The 21,213-nt window shown below is 40.1% G+C and overlaps 1 protein-coding gene across 3 annotated transcripts in view; it reads left to right on the top strand.

Annotated features, from left to right (window-relative positions):
- kcnn1a (potassium intermediate/small conductance calcium-activated channel, subfamily N, member 1a) overlaps positions 1 to 20,610 on the top strand; it is a 50,400-nt gene extending 29,790 nt beyond the window's left edge. For all 3 annotated transcript variants that reach the window (XM_051401683.1, XM_051401700.1, XM_051401691.1), the window contains 5 exons: positions 11,506 to 11,647; positions 12,083 to 12,193; positions 12,340 to 12,467; positions 15,153 to 15,222; positions 16,300 to 20,610. In XM_051401683.1, the coding sequence (XP_051257643.1) occupies positions 11,506 to 11,647; positions 12,083 to 12,193; positions 12,340 to 12,467; positions 15,153 to 15,222; positions 16,300 to 16,605 (757 nt within the window). In that variant the 3' untranslated portion in view covers positions 16,606 to 20,610. The remainder of the gene's footprint in view (positions 1 to 11,505; positions 11,648 to 12,082; positions 12,194 to 12,339; positions 12,468 to 15,152; positions 15,223 to 16,299) is intronic.
- Positions 20,611 to 21,213: the final 603 nt, after the last annotated feature.

Here is a 21,213-nt window from a genome sequence, read left to right as displayed (position 1 = left end):
CTATACACTATCTTACTCTATTTGGGAATTTAAGTAGAAGTAAGTAGTAGTACAATATTTAAGAAAAAAAACACTAATTGGCTTTCTTACCAAGAGTTACGAAGAAGATTGATATCACACTTTTCTGTGTGATAAATATGTTGCTAGAACCAGCAGCCAGCTAACTTAGCCGGAGATAACTCAACCAATGGTCCAAACAGACGCAGGATACGCAACGCAGCAATCATGCGTACACAAACGTGTATTTAAAAGCAAACCAGCTGACAAGATAACCAGTCTATCTTTCAGTATCCTGGGGTCAATTTGGAAATCTGCACAATATCTCTAACAGAGTCATGATTTTATCGTACACACGTTCCATGAGCGATGCATGCTGATAGTCCTTTGGTTTCAGTTTGAGAATAACATGTGAGATGGATGGATTTGTGTACGTATGTATATGTGTGTTTCTACGGATGGTGCAAGCATGCACATGTAGGTGTGTGTGCGTGCATGTGTGTGTGTTTGTATAATGTTTTGTTGTACTTTCTATTTCCCCACTATGCTGCTCCATAGGGATACCATGTGAGTCCTCGTTCTCTAGCCGTGGAAAAAAACAACTTATCATTTTGCACCGAGCTGGCGCCACTGCTGCCCTGAGCGGGGTTGGAGGGTGGGGTGGTGGTGGGGAGAAGGGGCAGCCCCTCTAAAACAATTGACCAATCATCCTTTCCAAACTCATTATTGCAAAGGAGGATTAGGTAGGCCCTCTAGTTGGCATGAAAGTGGCACCATCCTTCTGCTAAGAAAACAGGCTTTTAGTGGCTATAGGAGCACAGCAGAAACCAACTGTGTGAGCAGCACTTTGAAGCAAGCGTCTCTTTGCTAACTATTGTGTGTTAGGCCGGTAGGGGCTGGAGGAGAAGGAGGAGGTGGAGGAGGAGGAGGAGGAGGAGGAGGAGGAGGAGGAGGAGGAGGAGGAGGAGGAAATTTGTGCTAAAATGGAACAGCTCCTTCAAGTCACCTTCACGAATCTGCCAGAGGGCAATTTGCCTTTTATAATTTTTCTCTCCCTCTGCTTATGCAATTGTTATAGATCCATATTGCACAAAAAGTCTTTTTAGTCGCAACTCCAAAGATTTGTTGAAGAGCAAAAGCCTTTCTGTTCACACATTACCATCCCATTATGTGTCTCCCTTCACAAAATTAATTGAAAAGTGTGGTAATGGTTTTCCACAGACTTTTGTTGCTCCTACCCCAAAGATTTTGATCTAGAGGTGAAGACAGTTTGTCCCCTGTAGCCAAAATAAGGTCTGAGTATGCAAAGAGAGGACAAATGTCAAGTCATTGTGTGTACTAGGTATTGTCATTTTGGTCTGGATGTGTGTGTTACTACCTAGCACAGCATAATTTTGCTTGCCAACTATATGTTATATAGTGTTACGCAGTTAAAAGATAGGCAGGTAAATGAGGGCATTGCTTTCCATTGTTGCAGAGCACTTTGTTCTTAATTGAGACACTCTGGAATAAGAAGTATGATCTGTGCTGAATGCTGTGTCTCCAGTTTTCATTTAAACACCCATGAACTGAATGTCCTCATCCCCCTTTGTCCCCTCCTCTGGTAAACATTGAAACAGCATGCACGTTTTCATGTTTACTTATCAATCCCATCATTTCAAGTAAAAAAAAAAAAAAAGTGGAAAAAAAGAGGCGCTTGTTTCCAAAAGTGCTGTGTTTGACTTCTGTATCCTGTAAATGCGCCGTTACACTGTCACATTGACCACACTCCTGAGCCAATCAAAGGGTAGTACGGTGTGAGATTGGACGAGCACGGAGTATACCTGGAAAATGCCTAGATGGGGGGAATGAAAGACACACAACCAGAGGGACAGAGAGGGATTGAGGGGTGGAGGGAGGGTGGAGCTGGGAGGAATGCTAATGTTACAGTAGATGGATTTAACGCTGGTCACTGGCCCCCTTTCCCTTCTTTCTTGATACAGTCCATCTTCAGAGCTAACCTACCTCAACTAAGCTCCTTAACTAAGCTCTTTTGGCTTCTCCCTCACTACCATAAGGCTCCCTCCCTCTTTCTCTTACTCCTGACTGATCCTTTGCAGATCTCCTACTGTACCCATCTAACGTGGCATGCTTTGCAGTCTTTCCTCATCTCTCCCCACTACTGATTCCCTGTCCCAATGCCTTCCCTTATCCATAACAAGCAGGCCTAATCTCTCAGTTACACACTTGCATGCATGCCTTGCCTGCCTCCCTGGTTTCTCGCTCCTTTTTCTCTTTAACTGTTATCTAATTCTCTTCCTCTCCTGTTCTAACTCTGTTATCTGAAACAAACGCTCTATGTTGAGGTGATGTGAGACTGCTGTTTCTCACCTCGCTTTCTCCGGTGGGGACCCGTAGGCTACGTAAAAGACAAGCTCTCAGAAAGTTTAGCTGACTTTCCCTCAGAGCGCAGCACCGGATTATCAGGCTTGAGTTACTAGTCAGCTACACCTACACCCAAGGTCTGACCAGATTGTGTCATCGCTTAGCCACAAGATACAAACAGCACCAGCCAAGAACAGACTGTCCAAATGTCTAACTAGAGAAACACACACCAGTGCAACTTGAACTTTCTCACGCCAACCACAGCTTAACATAAAATATTTAGGTAGATTTCACAAATTTACAGTCTCCAGGCTGCGAGTGCAACCACACGGATCCATCACTGACACAAATTTAACAGTGAAGGCAACTCCTTTTAGTTTGTTATTAGATTCAGATTGCAGCAAAAAAGCCTCCTTATTCTCATGGTTAAACGGATGCTGACAACTTTGAAGTCAAAGCATCATTTCTGTCAACAGATGCTGGCATAAATCTTCCAGACATCAAAGAACAAACTGACCTTCCCCATTGAATAACTGGTCACTGATCCAATGTTAGATCAATGCGCCTAACAATGAACGCCAAACCTCACAAAGTAAACTGTCTATATAGCTTGCTATGCATTTTCAATCAAAGTGTCTGATATACCTTTTATCTTAATCTGAATCATTCACAAGATTACCTTTAAAATGAGAATCTCTTCCACAAAGACAAATGGATTTTATGCAAATTGTTGCAACCTCAAGGACAGGTGGATTCTCTATGGTTTGATGACTTGATCTGATAATTTGTTTTTGTACTATGCACGGTCTGTAGGCATAGTATTGATTGCAGCCTATGGCAAAGTCATATACAAAGCCTGCAAAGCATGTTTGCATAACAAAGAAGGTGGAAGTTATAATCACCCAAGATAAGATCTGCACTGAAGATCATGAGTCAAACCTGTGCTAAGACAAGTAGTAGTTCCATAAAGTAGAAGTTTCCTTCAGATGTAATTCTTAATTATTTTTACTTGAACCACATCAAGTTTCAGACAAAATTAGTTTTTCTTTCTGTGGGCTTGTTTAGTCAATTGCACGTGTAGAGTTAGAAGAAGTTAATATTGTGCAAGGCGAAATAGAAGTGGTAACTTATTTCCTACCAGTATAAGAGAATCAAAACTCTTAGATAGCTGCTGGGATCAGTTTCCTGTGAACTAGACTGTGTTGGGGAATCATTTAACTCTACCGACTCTATCTATCTGTCTCTTTTGATATACCTCACAGCAGAAACTGACTTAAAGCTGAGTTTTGCGCTGGATTTGTTCTCAGCCATGACTAAGCAAAAATAGCAATACCATGAGATGATCAAAACTCAACTTTTTATTGTTTAATTAGGCAGCAACTTGTAATAGGCATGTGTTATGGTTCCGGACACTTAATTGACCAAAGTGGCCCATTAACCAATTGAAGGACCAGTGTGTAGGATTTAGTGGCATCTGGCGGTGAAGATTGCAACCAACTCAAATCCCTCATCTCAACCAAGCATGTAGGAAACACTATGGTGGCCGTGAAACTCTGTGTAGACCTTATGTAGAGCCAGTGTTTGGTTTGTCCGTTCTGGGCTACTGTTGAAACGTGTTGATTCAACATGGCAGATTTCATTAAAGAGGACCTGCTCCCTCTGTAGATAATAACAGCTTATTCTAAGGCAACGAAAAAACAAAGATTTTTATTTTGCAGTGATTAGACACTAATGAAAACATATGTATGAATATTTTATTCCATTACTGCCAATAGGTCCTCCTAAATGTTAGACACTGGCAGTGGTGGGTGCTGAAAATCTATACTCAAGTCAAAGTTAAGTTACTCTACTAATAAAAAAGGACTCAAGTAAAAGTAGAAATTACCATTTGAGAAACCTAATAAAATACCTGGTTAATAAATTACTCCCAGTCCAAGTTACTTTCCAATTTAATATTTTTTAGGGTTCAATTACTACTGCGATTATGAAAATAACGTTAACGTTGAAGTTGGCATTACATTGCATTACATTGGCTTAACTGCTTTCTGAAGCAAATGAAAGCCCAACAGAACACTAGCTACAAGTTAATGCCATTGTCATGTCATAAAATAAAATTTAGACATGAAACAGCAAAGCTAATGTTAGTTAGCCAGCTAAATCTTCACCTACAGTATGTGCAAGTTACTTCACCCTGCTAGCAGAGGTAAGAAAAGGCACAGCAAGTCATGTAACTGTTTGTTGTTTTGGTGTAAAAAGTAACCACATCATAATCACATCGTGGTCAAAAGACAGGTGGTGCTTATTTTTCTTCCAGGTAGCTGCAACTTGGCATCTGCATTTAGAGCAGATTGTAACAATGGCAAATGTATCAAAGTGAGGTAAGTAGATTACTGGATCAAAAATGTACTCGAGTAAAAGTACAGTTTTAAAAAAAGGAACATTCTAAAACATTTTTAATGTGTTGCTTGTAATTCCTTACTACTGCCCCACCTTTAAAGTATTTGTTGTCAATGCACATTGTTAAACAGCAGGAGTGGTGTTTTTGCTGACTTGTGAGTACATGAGGGAGGTGCACCCCCTGCTATCTACAGAGCTACAATAAAGTTTTGATAGAGCCCAAAATGAACTCACTAGGGATCTACAGCACTGTAGGGGAGGACTGCATCAACCATGGCAGCACGTTTTGAGCCCAAGCTCAATTCAACCCAGAACTTGTACTAAAATGCTTCTCCAGAGAGGATCCTGTTGTCTTTTATACCTTCTCACAATGACAACATTTAACAAAACACACTGTTGTCATTGCAGAGTAATATAATCATATCACATTTCCATTGGCTACAGACTTTCCCTCCCATGGGTGCAAAGTCAAATCTGTTGATGCTAAATTCCAAATTCCCACTCACAGTATCTGTGACTATTTTGTTAATATGTGTAAGCTGACAAGCTCCTAAATGTCCCAGAACGTGCTGGCAGCTACCTCCTGCTAACATAACTCATGGTGTTGACATGTTCTGATCTGAGGAACAACAACACACTTGAAAAAGTGATATTTTGCAAATTACTTTATTTCATTATTTTGGATAATGGTAGTCAAATTTAACAACAAAAATATTTCAAGACTAGTTGTTATCTCTTAATTTAATTGCTGTTCTGATATTATTAAAATTATTATGTGGCTTCCTGTATTTCTTTTCTAAACAAAATATGAGTAATAAAACTAAATTGATGCTATAAAACCTTTATATGCTCCTAACACATTATATACTCCAAGCACAAACAGCTGATAAAGAATCAGAAAAGGGAATCAGAGCTGACAAAATCCTCATATTACTCATCTCTACTCTTTGACATGTTTTGTCAGCTGTAAGATTAGTTTATCTTAAGGATATCAATGTGTCTCACAGCAACAAATGAAGGAGAACAAACTGCTGGAAATTAAATCACCACTTGATATGAAAGAATTAAAACAGAAAAACCTGGAAATCTTTTTGGGCAGGCATTTTGTGGGGCACCTCAACGTGGGTAGAGATTATTAAACAGTCTGCAATCTCACGGGTTCTAATGAGCAAGAGCTACCTTAAAGCCAAACTTGGTGTTGTGGGCAGAAGTACAGAAGATTCAGTATTTTGAGTGCTGAGTGCATTGGGAAGCCTGGGAACATGAAAGAAAATGCTTAGGTGTACTTAGGTAGGTGAAGGGGAGTGGTGGTGGTGTTTCAGAGCTTGTCGTGTCTCCTGAAGGTTTGATAACTAGAATTTGCAGCAAAGTAAACTTAAACACTACTGGGTACATGATGAATTCCCTCGGACACATTACATCTGAAATTACATGACTTGAGCACAGAGTTGTACAGGGACTCGTATGCACTATTGAATGTTTTGAAGGTGTCTCCAGCCTAATAATTCAATGAAACATATGTAATCGGATATTCACTATCTGATAACCCCAGAGACACAACCTCACTGCAGCACTGAAACATTGAGATTAAGGGCTTTGTGGACGGAGCTTCCTGTCTGGTTGCCTTTCAGATTAAGAAGGACAAAAAAAGACCGACTTTGTGAAGGAAAATTGACTGAAGTATATGAGAGTTTGCGAGGGTAGTGCCAAAAGGTTAACGTTAGGTGGCGTCTTTTGTAATAATAATAGTAATTAGTAATCTTAATTAGTAATAGAGTGACTTGCAGGAAATCTCACTAGTTATACCAGCGTAGCAGAGCCTTTGGAAGTTCTCATACATTATTTTTTAAATTAGATGAGATTCACAAACACACACACACACTTGATCATTTCTGGCAACTGAGGCCTGAAGCCTGCCTCACTACAAAATCTGCAAGTCAGCAAACCCAAGCAGCTCTTTACTTTTGGATTCACAACCTAGTTGGTTGACAGCAATACATTATAGTACAGTGCAACAAAATAATTTCACTCCCTGCAACAATTATACAGTACAAAGGCTCATTAGGTCACACTTAATCAAAAGCTACTGTCCAGCAACACAGCTAGCCTCTCTTCTGGTTTATATTTTATGTCAATTGGCTAAAGCACAATTACAACACACCTTGCGAGACCGCCACTCCTCCATGTTTGATTATCAGATGAGGGGTCACTGTGACATTGAGCCCCTCGACTGGTCAAGTGTGTTTAAGAATTCATTGACCAGAGTTAAACTCGGGCACGAAGCCAAGAGATGAAGATGGCTGTGGATAATACTTTCTCTCCTCTGCTTACGTTTGAATTGAAGTGAAAGGAACCCAAAAGTGTAATGAGACCTCACATCTGGTACAAATCAAAACCTTTACCGTGTAGTTGAGCTTTTTCAGTCTACACATTACAGGGAAAACAGGGAAAGAGTATAGATATATGTCAAATGTAGGGTGACTGAAGAGGGTGTGAGAATGCACATCTTCTTTCAACAAGGAAAGTATCTTATGTCCTTAGATAGAGAATATAAATTGTAACAGACAATTGAACTGCTCTGTGAGGCTGTACTTGTGGTGGTTGGACCTAAATGCTAACTTCAGCATGCTCTAAATGACAATGCTAATATGATAATATGCTTCTATTGACATCATTTGATTATCTTTTAAAGTTGAAAACCTATTATAAAATGCATATGTCATAAAATTGTTACAGTCCACTTGGTGTGCTACTACTCTTTGCTTGCTTGCTTTGCATATTGGCTGCGCTGTAAATACACTGTTAGGTTTGCAGTTTTTTAATTGGGTCATCATCACTTTGAGTTTAATCTGCTCATGTTTACTGCAACCAACACACTCCCTGAGGAGCATCTCAACATATTTGTCCCCAAGTAATCTCAACCAGCACTCAAATTCATTTATAGCAACAAGACTTGCACTTGTTGAAAAAATATGTTAATTTGTTTTTTTCTTGATGTGAAACAAAAATGCAGGAAAAAAGAGGGGAAGTGCTGTTGTTGTAGGCAGGCGATAGCTACAGAATGTTAAGCAGTAGCTTTTGATCGAGGAGGAAGTCATTTGCTTTGCTGTAGCAGCTGGCCAGAGGAGGAAAGAAGAAACAGAGGCAACGTTGTGGTTTTCCTAGAGAAAGTTTGATGTATAGAATTTGTTGTAGAATTAAAAAACTCCTATGTGTGACACAAACTACGGAAGTAACATGTTTATGTGTGATACCACAAACAGCTCTCTTCTTTGCATTATTATCCTATTATTATTATATTGAAGCAGTGTGTGAGGTGATTCACTCCAAAACGAGATAAGAACCCTTCATGGACCAGTGTGTCAGATTTAGTGGCATCTAGTGGTAACTGAACACAGCTCAGGTCTGTATTTGATGACCTGGGAATGAGAACGGGCTGTGAAGTGCGTAGGATAAACTACGGTGGCCGTGAAGCTTGGGTTTGTCCATTCTCTGTAGAAAATGGGAAAAACACAGCGATTCCAATATTCAAGTGATTATACACCAATGAAAACATACCAATGAATAATATTCTTTATTCCATTTCTGCCAATAGCTCATCTTAAATGTTACACACTGGACCTAATTGCGGATAAGAATGTGACATTTTTCATTGAAAGCATTGAGATCGAAGCTAGTTATGCTGCATCCATAGTAACTGTTTAATGCTTTCCTTGTGTTCTTACATCTGAAATATTGCATTTTGTAGTGATTTTAATCAAACATTTCTTATATCCCCGATTGTTTGTGTGTGTATGTATGTGTGTGTGTGTGTGTGTGTGTGGCTCTTTCACATTTAATCCATCATTACGATTCTGTTTGTTCAGAGGTTGTGTTGTCAACTTTGGCCGCTGCTCGTCATATGTATCATAAGCTCATCTACACACAATGGCGGTTAGGATGTAAATGACTGGGACTCATTCATTAGCACACAAAAGCACAAAACATAGTGTTGGTTTTACATTTTGGTAATGGGTAGGGCTAACAAGACTGGATGATACATAGAGGCTGTTGTTACCTATTATTATTGTTGACCTGTTAAATTGCAGATTGAGCTGTAGAGTTGGCTTTATTTCTCTTATGTTGTGTGAATCATGCTGTACTCCCTCCTCTAACCCACCACCGAAGCAAAGTTTCTGAGCTCATCTGGATGTAGATTACAGTATTATTTTATATACAGTATTGGATAAATAACGTTGAAATATTTGAGTAAGTGATTTCAGGATAATGCTTTCGCTGCAGAGTGTCTGTCAGGGAGGATTTAACAGTGGGGGATAAAACTGTCTGCTCTAGACACTATATACCTCTTGTCCTGGAATAGGTTGAAAGTGGTGCCAGCTCTTCTCCATGCTATTCCAAAACTTGACACAGTATATTGAGAGCCTTAAAATACTATTGATTAGCTCCCCATTCAACCTCTGTCTCTATTCCCATATTGCTGTTTTCTGCTCTTTTTTAGAATTATTGAAATATGTGGGCTGAAAATATATTGCCACATCCACCATTAGAAAAACAGATAATAAAACAGGAAGTATTCTCTAAAACATTTTATTGGAGAAAAAAAAGATGCCTTCTGCATTTTTGTCAAGCATATTTATGGGGTATATTTACAACAGAGAGAACTCTAAGACATTGTTCACTTTGCTAAAAGGTGCAGCACATTTCTGCCTGCCTTGAGGACATGACTCACTCTCTGCACACCTTGATGACAAGATGAATGAAATTAACATACTAGTCAATTGTAATTACAATATTTAGCCAGCTGATCAAGTTTAGCCCCCTGGCAGCTATCAAAGGGCAGCTGCTGAAGTGTTGGGATGCAGGTAAAAGAGACAGGGATGTCAAATTCAATGAGCTTCTCCCCTTGTTACTCACCCAATCCTACCCCACTGTTTACAAATGAAAGTCTGTCCAAGAAAACATACAATCCCCTTCCAACTGATAATACTGCAGTGTTTGTCAGAGGTGGTTTTCATCTCTAAATGGACCCCAGGTTTTCCCATCCTCCCCCTGCTCTCAATATACTGGCTTTGAAGCATGCAGGATGCAGACATCTTTTTTATTCCTGCATGGTATTGTACCGACTGCTTCTCTGCATGTCATTTAAGAAGCTTGAATCCCACAGACCACACACATTTTTGTCACTCTGAGGGGAAAAAAGTTCACATAGTTACTTTTGCACCTGACTTTGAGCATGAATAGAAACTTGAGAGTGGGAGTTGCAGAAGGCATGATTAGTTGATTTATGATATATGATAACAATGAACTGTCTTGGAGGAGCGTGCATTCTGACAAAACCAGCAGGGTAATTTTTTTTTGCATTCATTGGACAGGAAAGGAAATTTCAGTCTGGTACCAAGTGTTCCAATCTGCACTTGTGCATTAATTAGAGGTGATTGTTCCGGACATTTTGAGTCCACATGCTGGGTTATCGCTGGAAAGTTCGAAGTCATTATTAAGTCATGATTGGCCCAGTCAGAATCACCCTTAGAAAAGCTTGACAAAATCCCAAGAAATTAGACTCCATCTACATTGTCTTGTCAGGAGGATGTTAGTGAGATGTTGTCTCAAAGTGTTTAATGAATATTTGATTTTAACTCCAAAATTAAATCTTATCTGATCTCCTCCTAGACAGCCCATTGGGAATAATGAGGCGAGTTGAATGAGGGTGGGTGGATAAGGCAGATTTGCCTCTGTGATGGACTTTTGTCTTGTTGCAGAAGGTATGGGAATGTCATCATCAATCCAGCTTTGTACAGTGTGTTTTTTATAGAAATATCTTTGCATATGCACTGTGGGCCTTTGGACTGACAATTCAAGCATGGCTGTCAGCTATTTTCAGCAAACAACATGTTTGAAGTGATGATTTGCATTGCCAAACCCTTTTTTTGGGGCAGCATAAACTCTATGGAGGAAGATTTGTAGCAAACCGTGACCAATAAGCCAATTGTTAGTTTGATTTAATGCAGCAGTATGTGCATTTTTGGATGCTCTGACATTACATTTGTTGGGTTGTCATATTCAAATCAAGTTTGACCTGCGGTACTCTTTATCCAGTTACTTACAGCGACATGGCCTGTCTCTTTGTCATTGGAAACATGTCGTCTAAAAATTGTCATTTCTATGGTTTTGTGCGACAAGACTAAGTGATTTGGCCTCAGACCCATTTTTTGAATGCTCCTTCATATAATTCCTCTCACCAAATGGTTAATTTTTATATTGACAGACACTGAACATGAAACACATGTTCAGTGGTTTGCCCTCTCAGTTTGAAATCATTCCATGAGTTACTTTAAAAAAAATGGACACTATTTGCTTTTTTCTGCCTTCATGTCAGTTTAAGTTTCCTGCCCATTTAACATGTTTCTCCATTACATCGTCTCAGATACAAATTACTCAAAGAATACTAGAAATGAATTATAGCAACTCTTGCAAATCCATTGAATATACCTTCATTTTTGTTACTCAGAATGGACTTTGATTTTTTTTTGACTCTGTGCCAAACTGGCCTTACAAAACAGGTGTAACACCTGCACCATGATTTTTTCCTCCTCCTCCTCGATCTTCACCACCTCCACCTCCTCCGCCCACCATCCCTGTTTGGTTCACACAGCACCACGTCATTCTCCAGCATGCTCTCGTTCAAGAAGCTGTGTGCGGTTTTACTGACTGTGTATATTCCACTTCTGCTTATCTTCATCACTTCAGGTATCATGACAAACAGGAAGTGACCAGTAACTTCCTGGGAGCCATGTGGCTCATCTCGATTACCTTCCTTTCGATTGGCTACGGGGACATGGTACCACACACGTACTGTGGGAAAGGCGTGTGTCTGCTTACAGGGATTATGGTGGGTTCCTTTCTTGAATGAATACATAACAGGACAACTCTGACTGCAACAGTTATGAACTCAAACCTCAGCTCTCACCACATTCACTGCATGCTGTGCTCTGACCATACTGAACAAACTCAAATATACATATGCATTTTTAGTGACCTGTCATTTTCTACATACTGATACACTGATTTGGTCCACTTTTCTAATCCAAACAATTTCTATCTAAAAAATCTGAACACAGCTTTTCACATTTTAGTTATTGTGTTCTACTTACCTGGTGTATAGTTGTTATATTTCAGTGTTTCAAGACTTTGAGCTGCTTTGTTTTGTTTCTTTAATGGTTCTCATTTTTTTTTTTTATTAATATAAAAAACTAATAAATTGTGAATTGGAAAATTCACAAACAAAATGTCGCTGTGTTTGCTTTACCACATCTTTGTGTAACAGGGAGCTGGTTGCACTGCACTGGTGGTTGCAGTGGTTGCCAGGAAGCTGGAGTTGACCAAGGCTGAGAAGCATGTCCACAACTTCATGATGGACACACAACTCTGCAAACGAGTGAGTCACAGTTTATTACAATGTTTGGAATAACTGTGATAATATATTTTGCAAAAACAAAACAGTTATATGAGTCATGGATGCCCGATACAACCCCTTGGAGAGGTTACTGTATATCTTATGTCTTTCTCAACGTTGTTTCACAGGTAAAGAACACAGCTGCCAATGTACTCAGGGAAACATGGCTCATCTACAAACACACTAAGTTGGTCAAGAAGATAGATCACGCCAAGGTGCGGAAACACCAGCGCAAGTTTCTCCAAGCCATTCACCAGTAAGTCCCGCACAGTGTTTGTTTGGTGTCATGTAATGTTTGACAGAAATATGACCAACCACCAGGGGGAATCACTCAGCATGCCCAAAAAACGTATGTTATTGTTCAATCAATCAATCAATGTGTGATTATCTTTAACATTACCTGTGGTATAAAATATCTAAGGCTGTATTATTAATAGTTGTATTGCTAATAAACTGATGAAATGTAGACGTAGCTGAGAATATTTGGTAGTTTCACCTCTAGCGATTGTTACAATGTCCTCTCCTAGAGTACCGTTTCCTTTGATTGTTATGCTCTCACACATGTAAACTCTCACACACGCACCACACGTACACAAGCACACACGCTGCAATCTAGTGTAATGGTCCTTCCTATTCCCTTTACCCGTCCCCGCTCCCTCCGACCCCCTTTTACCCTGTGCTTACAGTGAGAAGTGTAATGGTTTCACTCGTTTCGTGAATGTCGTGGGGTTAAAACTCTGTACTGTGTTCTGTCTTTGTTTTGCTCTATCACTGCAGAGCTCAGAAGTAAGTTGAGTCTTCTATGTATCCTCCTCCTACTGTTTCCTCAACATCCTCCTCCTCCTCCTCCTCCTCTCTCCATGTCTGCGTTTGACATGCATGAAAAAAAAAGTTACCAAAACAAAAAAGAAAAAATGCTGGATGCTGAATCGTTTTTGGTTTTTCTTTTACTTCAGTGTTCCATTTACTTCCCTCTCCCTCCCATCCCCCCTTGAATGGAATGAAACAAACAAAAAAAAAAAAGCATCAACATTATGCCACCGGTGTCAGTAGTGGAGGGTTGTCTGGAGAGAACGTGTGAAAGAAAAAGCATCTTGTACAGAATGAGCTTGGAGCTTTGTTGGCCTGGCCAGCGGTTCATAATCATCTACAACGTACTGTATAACATTGCCCATGATTAATATAGCTGCTCTGGAGGCTATATTAACCTGCATCAACAGAACTCATCCTACACTCCTGATGGTTTTGTGATGACATGAACACACACACACACACACACACACACACACACACACACACACACACACACACACACACACACACACTGTAATGTGCTGTAGTGGTAATGAGGTTGAAATGTTTGCTGTTGAATTAATATTAATTTTCTCACTTTTTCCCTTTCTTATATAAGATCAAATACTAAAGCTTGCACATGACATTGATAACACAGCACAAAAAGACATGACACAACATGTAGGCTGCAGAATAAAATTGTACTCATAATGTGCTACACTAATAAGTAGCGCTTTTAGCTTTTAGCCCCTATTCTTCGACAGCCATAAGGGATGACAAAGCCGAGCAAACAGACACATACGAGCTGAAACGGTTTCCCACAGAGATAGAGCCGTAAGCGAGCAGTCTCACTCTGCTCTGATATACTGATTTGCACATGAATAAATGCCCTTGAATGTCATCCTGTCTCATAATTTGCCGAACAGGGAAATTCTTCCTCTCACACATCCAGATGATGGCTGTGTGATGCCACCGCTAACAATGACACATTATTCACATCAGCGCTTGCAGTTCTTACAGTGCCATAATGCATTTGATTAGAGATAAAGAGGCACAATGTTGAAGGCATCACAAAACATGTCCGATGTATCATTGTGCAAGTTATTTGAAATGTCTATGTTGCCGTATGTTCAGCACTGTCATTAGACAGTTTATTTCTGCCAAGTTTCATCTTTTATCTGTGGCATCCACACGCACGCACATCAACCCATGTACATTCGCACAAACACACACACAAGACTCACATTTCATTGTGCACAAAGTCAATCACAGTCACTGCACGCTTACTGAATGACCAGTGTGTATATATGAAGTCCTACCACTGAGCTGTGTGTAGCACTGACAAAGGGCATGTCATCTTTTTCCTTTTTTAATGTCTTACTTTTGGGTGGAAAGAGATGGGAATGCTTTGATTTCAAACAGATTTGGGGATTTTTTATTGTATGGAAGCATATTGTGTTCTTGCTGGAAAAGACATCATGTTTTGTCATAGTGATAATAACACTTTTGGCATTATATTAAGATTTTTTTTTGTCTTATTCAAAAATTAGATTATTTTTGGGTTGTAACAAGATCTCTCAGTATTAAGACTGTTTCTCATGGCAGCAAAAAATACTTTTTAAGTTAAAAACAATGCCACTTAAAGCATTGCCTTTTATGAGAAAAAGATCTTGTTATAACAAAAAAAAGACCCAGATAAAACATGATAAACACACTCTTTATATTTTTCAAAATGAGCGTAGTATGCTTCCGAGATTTTGCATGTTTTGGTTGGTATTGCATTGACCAAGACCAGGAATGCTTGTATATATATACATATATATTTCTATATATATGTATACATATAGACATGTAAAGTACATATATTTATGATGCATGCAGGCTGTCCTCTCTGTTTTCAATGTCATCAGTAAGAGAGCACGCCTGATAAAAATTGTGTTGTTCCTCCTCCTCCTCTTCCTCCTCCTCCTTCTTTCTTCCCCACTGGCCCTCTCTGCCCCTTCATAACCCCAAACAACCTGTTTCTCTATGCTCCACTCCTGCAAACCACCCTCCTCCCCCTGTACTCCCTTATTTCCTCCACCTCTCTCCTTTGTCCACTTCCTCCTTCCCTCTTCCTCCTGTTCCCACCTCCCTGTGCCTTCACCAGACTGCGCAGTGTGAAGATGGAGCAGAGGAAACTCAATGATCAGGCCAACACCTTGGTGGACCTGGCAAAGGTAAGTGTCCTTTCTGATGTAACCTTAAAGTGGCTATAATCAGTATTTTCCCATCAGTTCCCTTCAACTCTACGGAGCTTTTTAGCATCTTTCAATCTTTTCAACTTTTGTTCTTATGAGCTTTAAAATCACCAGAGACAATAAGAGATGATCCCTGAAGTCTACTGTATACTTCTGTTGTTTTGTTGTCATTCATGTTTGTCAAATAACTGAAATCAAATCAACACAGACTGAATTCCTATAGAGTTTGAGGATCTGGCTGTATAGGAGGGTGAATGCAGTCATGCCTCGGTAGCTTCTGTCCAGCTGTATCAGCTGACCCACCAAAGCAGGGCAGAGAGGGGGTTCAAAGGGATGTACATGACTGCAGCCTCATTTGATGTGGATGGCATTTGCACTCCAGTGTGTATTTTAAAAGGTTCTAAGGCCAACTCCTTTAATGTGTGTTTACTTGCCCTTACTCTGCTCGATGGTCAGATCCATCTGTGTACACCCTACAGTAGTTCAACGGCTCAGTGTCTCTTTTCTAAGCCCCAAGGAGAAGTAACCCTTTGATTTCTGGCTTATAGATAAGACAGAAATATATATGGAATATATGAAGTCTGAGAACAAGAATTACATGCAGATACCACATACATTAACACTGTCTCCAATGTATCCACTGTGGAACAAAAAGTTCCTTTATAATAAAGACACTTTTCATTATGTGAATGAGTTGTGTCAGGCATATATACATAAAGCATTAAAGACTTTCTCTGGCTATAAATGGATTGGAGAAGCTGGTTGTGAAACGGTGGGAAGATAAAATCAATGCTGACTTGCTGAAACTATACAGTTCCTCTTCACACTGCTTCCTGTCATTATTTTACTTCTCTTCAGACTGAGTAAGTCAGATTTAGACTGTCTATGTAAACATACTGTATCGTCTGTTGCATCTCTCCTTGTAGAAATTAAGTTGTGAAACAGAGTTGTTTATGTTTTTAATCTTGTCTCCTTTGTTCTGCCCTCCTCCTCTTCCGTCTCTGTCCTCATGTTCTTGCACCTCCCCAAACACATTTACTTTCTCTCCTTCATTAGACCCAGAATGTGATGTATGACCTGGTGTCAGAGCTGCAGGAGCGCAGTGAGGAGCTAGACAAGCGCATCGGCACATTGGAGGACAAGCTGGACTCGGTGACGGGCAGCCTGCAGGCGCTGCCCTGCCTCATCTCCCAAGCCATAACCCAGCAGCAGCAGGACTTCCTGGACGGCTTTGTTCACCGCTTTCGGCCCGCCTCACTAGCCTCAGAGCGCTCTGAACGCTCTGAGCGATCCTGGACTTCCACCGCCCGTAGGCGGCGCTCTCCCTCCACAGCACCACACACATCTTCTGATAGCGGATAACCTTGACACACCCTCTGCAATCACCCTCGAGACCCACCTTTCCCAAACCAACTCGTCACCTCATTCTGTCCCATCCAAAGTTGTCCCTGTAACCGCTGGCGAGTCCCTGTCTGGAATAATAATGAACCCATATCTTGACCCCTGACCTGATCCTGTCCCTTATTCTCTCAATCCCACCCAACCATACCCTCTCCCCTTCCTCCCCACCCAACATCAAATCCAAAAACCAATTCCTCTGTGACTGAGCCTCTCAGCACAGGACTGGATCAGAGCTACTCCAAAAGAACAAAGAAAAGCAAACAGACTTAAATCAAGAAAAAACACAAATGCATCCAAAAAAAGAAAAAGAGAAAAAAAATTAAAAATGACTGAAAAACCGAGATAAAGTAGAGATATGGTTTATGTTTTAGCCATTGTATGGCTGTTCAAGTTAGCTTTTTTGTAAAAGCCCTTGTATAGTTAAAAAATGACTGAGTTCAGGGTCGCTGGGGTGAGAGCTGGCTATCACACCGGAGAGTCCTTAACAACGAGGGGGGAAGTTGGTCTGTGGAGCTGAGGGCCTCGGCTCACCTGCTGGCCCTCTGAGGCCATGGAGGACATCCGTCCACCCATCCGTCCGTCTATCTGTTTGTACGGTGAGGAGAGCGAGACAAACCATTGGATTTCCCTTTCAAAAGACTAGTGTCATGGATTCTTTCCCATAGGTTAGGGTGAAAGCTTTAGAGGAGGCTACGAAAGCTCTGACTTCAGTCAGTGTTTGAAAATGCGCTAAAGGGGGAGGGGAAACTGTCACACAAAAGAAGAGCAAAGGGGATGCATATGGCATTACTACTGGGTAGGAAAAATTTACACAGTTGCCAACTTCAAGGTTTCAGCTTCCTTGTTCTTACCAAGGGAAAATGAGAGCGACTATCTTTTTTAGTTACATATTGACATGTGATTTTTCAGTGCCTGAATGTATAAATAGTAGAGGGTTATTTAATTACTAATTTCAGAGCTTTTTTACGATGTTAACAGTCTGAATACAGCATTGCATTCCTTTTTCAGATACATTCCTCTCCAAAAATTTAAAGAAAATGTCTTAATGTAATGCATAACATTGCCTCCATTACACAGCAACTCTAAATGTTTTGAAAACTTTTTTTTCTATTTCTACTAACACCGTGAGAAATGAAAAAGTTTAGAGAGTAAGCGAGAGTGAGACAGACTGAGAGAGTATTTGTGCGTGTGTTTGTCAGAGAACAAGTTCACTTTTAGCTCAATGCTGCACACTCATACACAAAACAATGAAATATGTAGTTCTCTACCTTTCTCATCACTAATTAGAGCTTCCTGTGGTCTTAAGATAATGGCATGGCTTGAGGTCTGCTGGTATATACGGCCACACAGGCACACATCACAGTCAAACTGAGAAACAAACCTTGACCCTTCGCATGGTTCCGTGCAAAAATGACAATGGGACACTCTTCCTTGTATGGCTTGATGATTTTACATGATTTACATGATTTTGATTTTATTATATTTTGTTTGTTTGTTTGTTGCCTTTCCTTTCTTTTGTCATTTTTTACTAAAAGTTCATTTTTTTACTAGGATATCTAGGGGTTTTAGAGTTGCAGAACCTAGAGGGTTGCAGTAATGTCATTCTGTAATGCATTCCCTGTTTAAAATATGATGTGAAGAAAAATCACCATTACAAAAGAATCCTGAAAAGATACAAATAAAAGTGCTGAAGAAACTTTCATGAATTGATCCCTCTGCAAGTTTAAAAGAATAGTTAGACATTTTGAGAAATACGCTTATTCGCTTCATAGTCGAGAGTTAGATGAGAAGATTGACCATAGGTTGTTCTTTATAGTACAATTTTTGCTGGAGTTTTTACCTCTTAAGATTGATACCACCCTTATGTCTGTATAGTAAATATAAAGCTATTGGTTAATTAGTGAGCTTTAAAGGTGCTGCTAAGTGGATTTTATTACCTTCTTACAGAGCCAGGCTAGCTGTTTTCTGTCTTAATGCTAAGCTAAGCTAACCAACTGCTAGTGGTAGATTTATATTTACAGACATGAGAGTGGTATCAATCTTCTTATGTAACCCTCAGCAAGAAAACGAATAAGCATATTTCAAACTATTCCTTTAACATTACAGTATCAGGCGGAGTTTTTGTCTATCTAAATGACATTTAAACACAATGATAGAGGAGAAATTAGACATTTTAAAGGCATGGTGAATGACGCATCCTAAAGTTGTGATGACTTGTATATTTTAGATTTGAAGAGAAAGAGTTATTTTTTCCAAAAAACATTTAAAAGGCAGATCAGGAAGTCAGCGGGTTAGCGGGCTAGCATGCTGTCCTAAAGTAGTTTGAATGGTAGATAATCTGAGTCCCAAAAGGATGTTAGTACTAAAAATCACCTTTATGGCCCCTCAAGCTAACAGACAAATAGGATCATTATTTTTTCCTTGGATCTTAATTATTTCCAAGCTGCTTCGAGCTGAATCGGGTCTTAGTCAAACCCCTGTGAGACAGTGAGCGAATCCACTCTCCCACAGGCTCTGGACTGGCCATAGAGCACTTCATTTAAGAACATATTCAGTTTCTACGAGTGGAACTTAATCAAGCATGAATATTAGCTTTTTCTTTTCAACTTGAGTTGATGAAGCATGACTCTTTACTGCCCCCACCTCTAGACACTCGTACAGTGCTGCACTCCACCCTTCCAGTATGGAGGGGTCTATCATGCCATTACAGTCTCTGTTTCAATCAGTGTCATCCAATGAGTCAGGACGGCTAATGGATGATTATCTGCTTGATTGCGACCTCACCTGCCTGTTCATATCTAAGGTTTCCACCTCTTCATTACATCAGAGGTTTAACCTCGCGTTTGTCATCTGTCATCATTAAGAACATCAGTCCCCCACACACAAAGAGGCTTCCCAAATGGCCCGCAGCAAAGACCTTTGAGTGGTTTGAATGAAAAAAAAAAAAAACAGAAAGAAAGAAAGAAAGGAAGAAGCAGGGGAACCCCCAGGTCATGTTCCATGTTGCACTCCGTGTGTAATATTCAGTTACACCAGGAAGGATCACAGATGCTGGAGTGTCTTCCCCAGAGAGATGAGACAGTAGTGGTGTTAAGGACTTCATCCTTCATCAAGCAGCAGGGAAGAGGGAGAGAGTAGATTGAAAAGAAGAAAAATGAGAGCAATAGCTCATTTACTGACAGATGTCCATTATGGCCCAGGAGGGTTGTGAACAGCAAGAGTGGGTGTCCTGTAAATATGACCTCATTGTAGATGTCGCCAAGTAAACGGGACAAATGGTGAACCGCAGGGGTAAAGGTAGCCTGGTGCAATGCACAGCATGTTGCCAGTATGCAGTAGAAAAACAATATTTAGAAAGGATATGAAGGGTTTGAAATTCTGGCATTTTATTAATTTGAAACTTTCTATTCCAAGAATGGTGGTATGATCAGGTTCTGTTGTTTTTTACCCTGTTGTAAAGGTTTGTTTTCTTCAGTCCTTATTCTATCACCAACAAAGTCCTGCCAAAACACCATTCCAATATTTAATAGTGATACGATTTTCTCCACCAGAAAATAGAAAAATTCACAGTATTTTGTAGTGAAATGAGGGACATTCATGATGTTATTCTGATGATGGTAGATGAGTCAAAGTGATAAACGCATCCCAGAGTCTTTTATTATTCTGAAAAGTAGGCTTTCCTCATAGAGCAGGAATCAGAACACACTTCTACTGAACAATAACAGAGTGAAAAACCCCCCAAAGGTGAAGAAATGTATCCCAATCATTGTTCTGTGTACACTGCCACATGATGCATAATGTACGTAGTAGCACTGGAATAAATCAACTTTTAATGGATGGCAAATGGGTTTAACATGTTCTCTGTATGCTGTTCGCTGTTCCTTCATTTTGCAGGTGAACTTATGTCCTAGCAAGGAGAGACACCAAGGTCAAATCATTAAAGACTATCTTCAGCTATGACCATAACTCGCTTCTTCATTTTTATTTTTATTTGGGGTGGGGGGTAAATTAATTAAAGTAATGTCTTTAATCAACAAAATAATGGTCCAAACTCCTGCCATGCATGCCCTTCCAATCTGCAACTTTTTCTCATAAGGTCCACTTCAAGGAAATGGGAAATGGCAGCAGCCTTAAGTCAATTGTGCCACTGAAAAGTGGGTTGGCATGTGAATTGACAGATATAGACATTTCACGTCTCTTCCTGTAAAACTGTGAGGCAGGGACATCCTAAAACATGATTACAGGAGGATGTATTGACATAAACACAAACATTGCTCCAAAGGACACACAGCTGCTGAGGCGCTGTTCCAAGGTGAACTAAGGGCTGTACACACATACACACACACACACACACACACACACACACACACACACACACACACACACACACACACACACACACACACACAAGCCATTAATGTTCAAATAACAAGCTACTATTCATGTCCACATGCACAAACAAGGCTCAGCCTGGTTAATTACAGCCAAATCAGGAGGGATTTGGCAGCAGACCGATATCCCGCAAGAGTGGCAGAGTCAGTCACCCTGTAGTTGTTGCTATACAACCCC

The sequence above is a fragment of the Dicentrarchus labrax genome, unplaced genomic scaffold (genome assembly GCF_905237075.1).
Source record: "Dicentrarchus labrax unplaced genomic scaffold, dlabrax2021, whole genome shotgun sequence".
In the NCBI taxonomy this organism is placed as follows: Eukaryota; Metazoa; Chordata; class Actinopteri; family Moronidae; genus Dicentrarchus; species Dicentrarchus labrax.
This window is presented reverse-complemented; position numbering and strand designations above follow the sequence as displayed.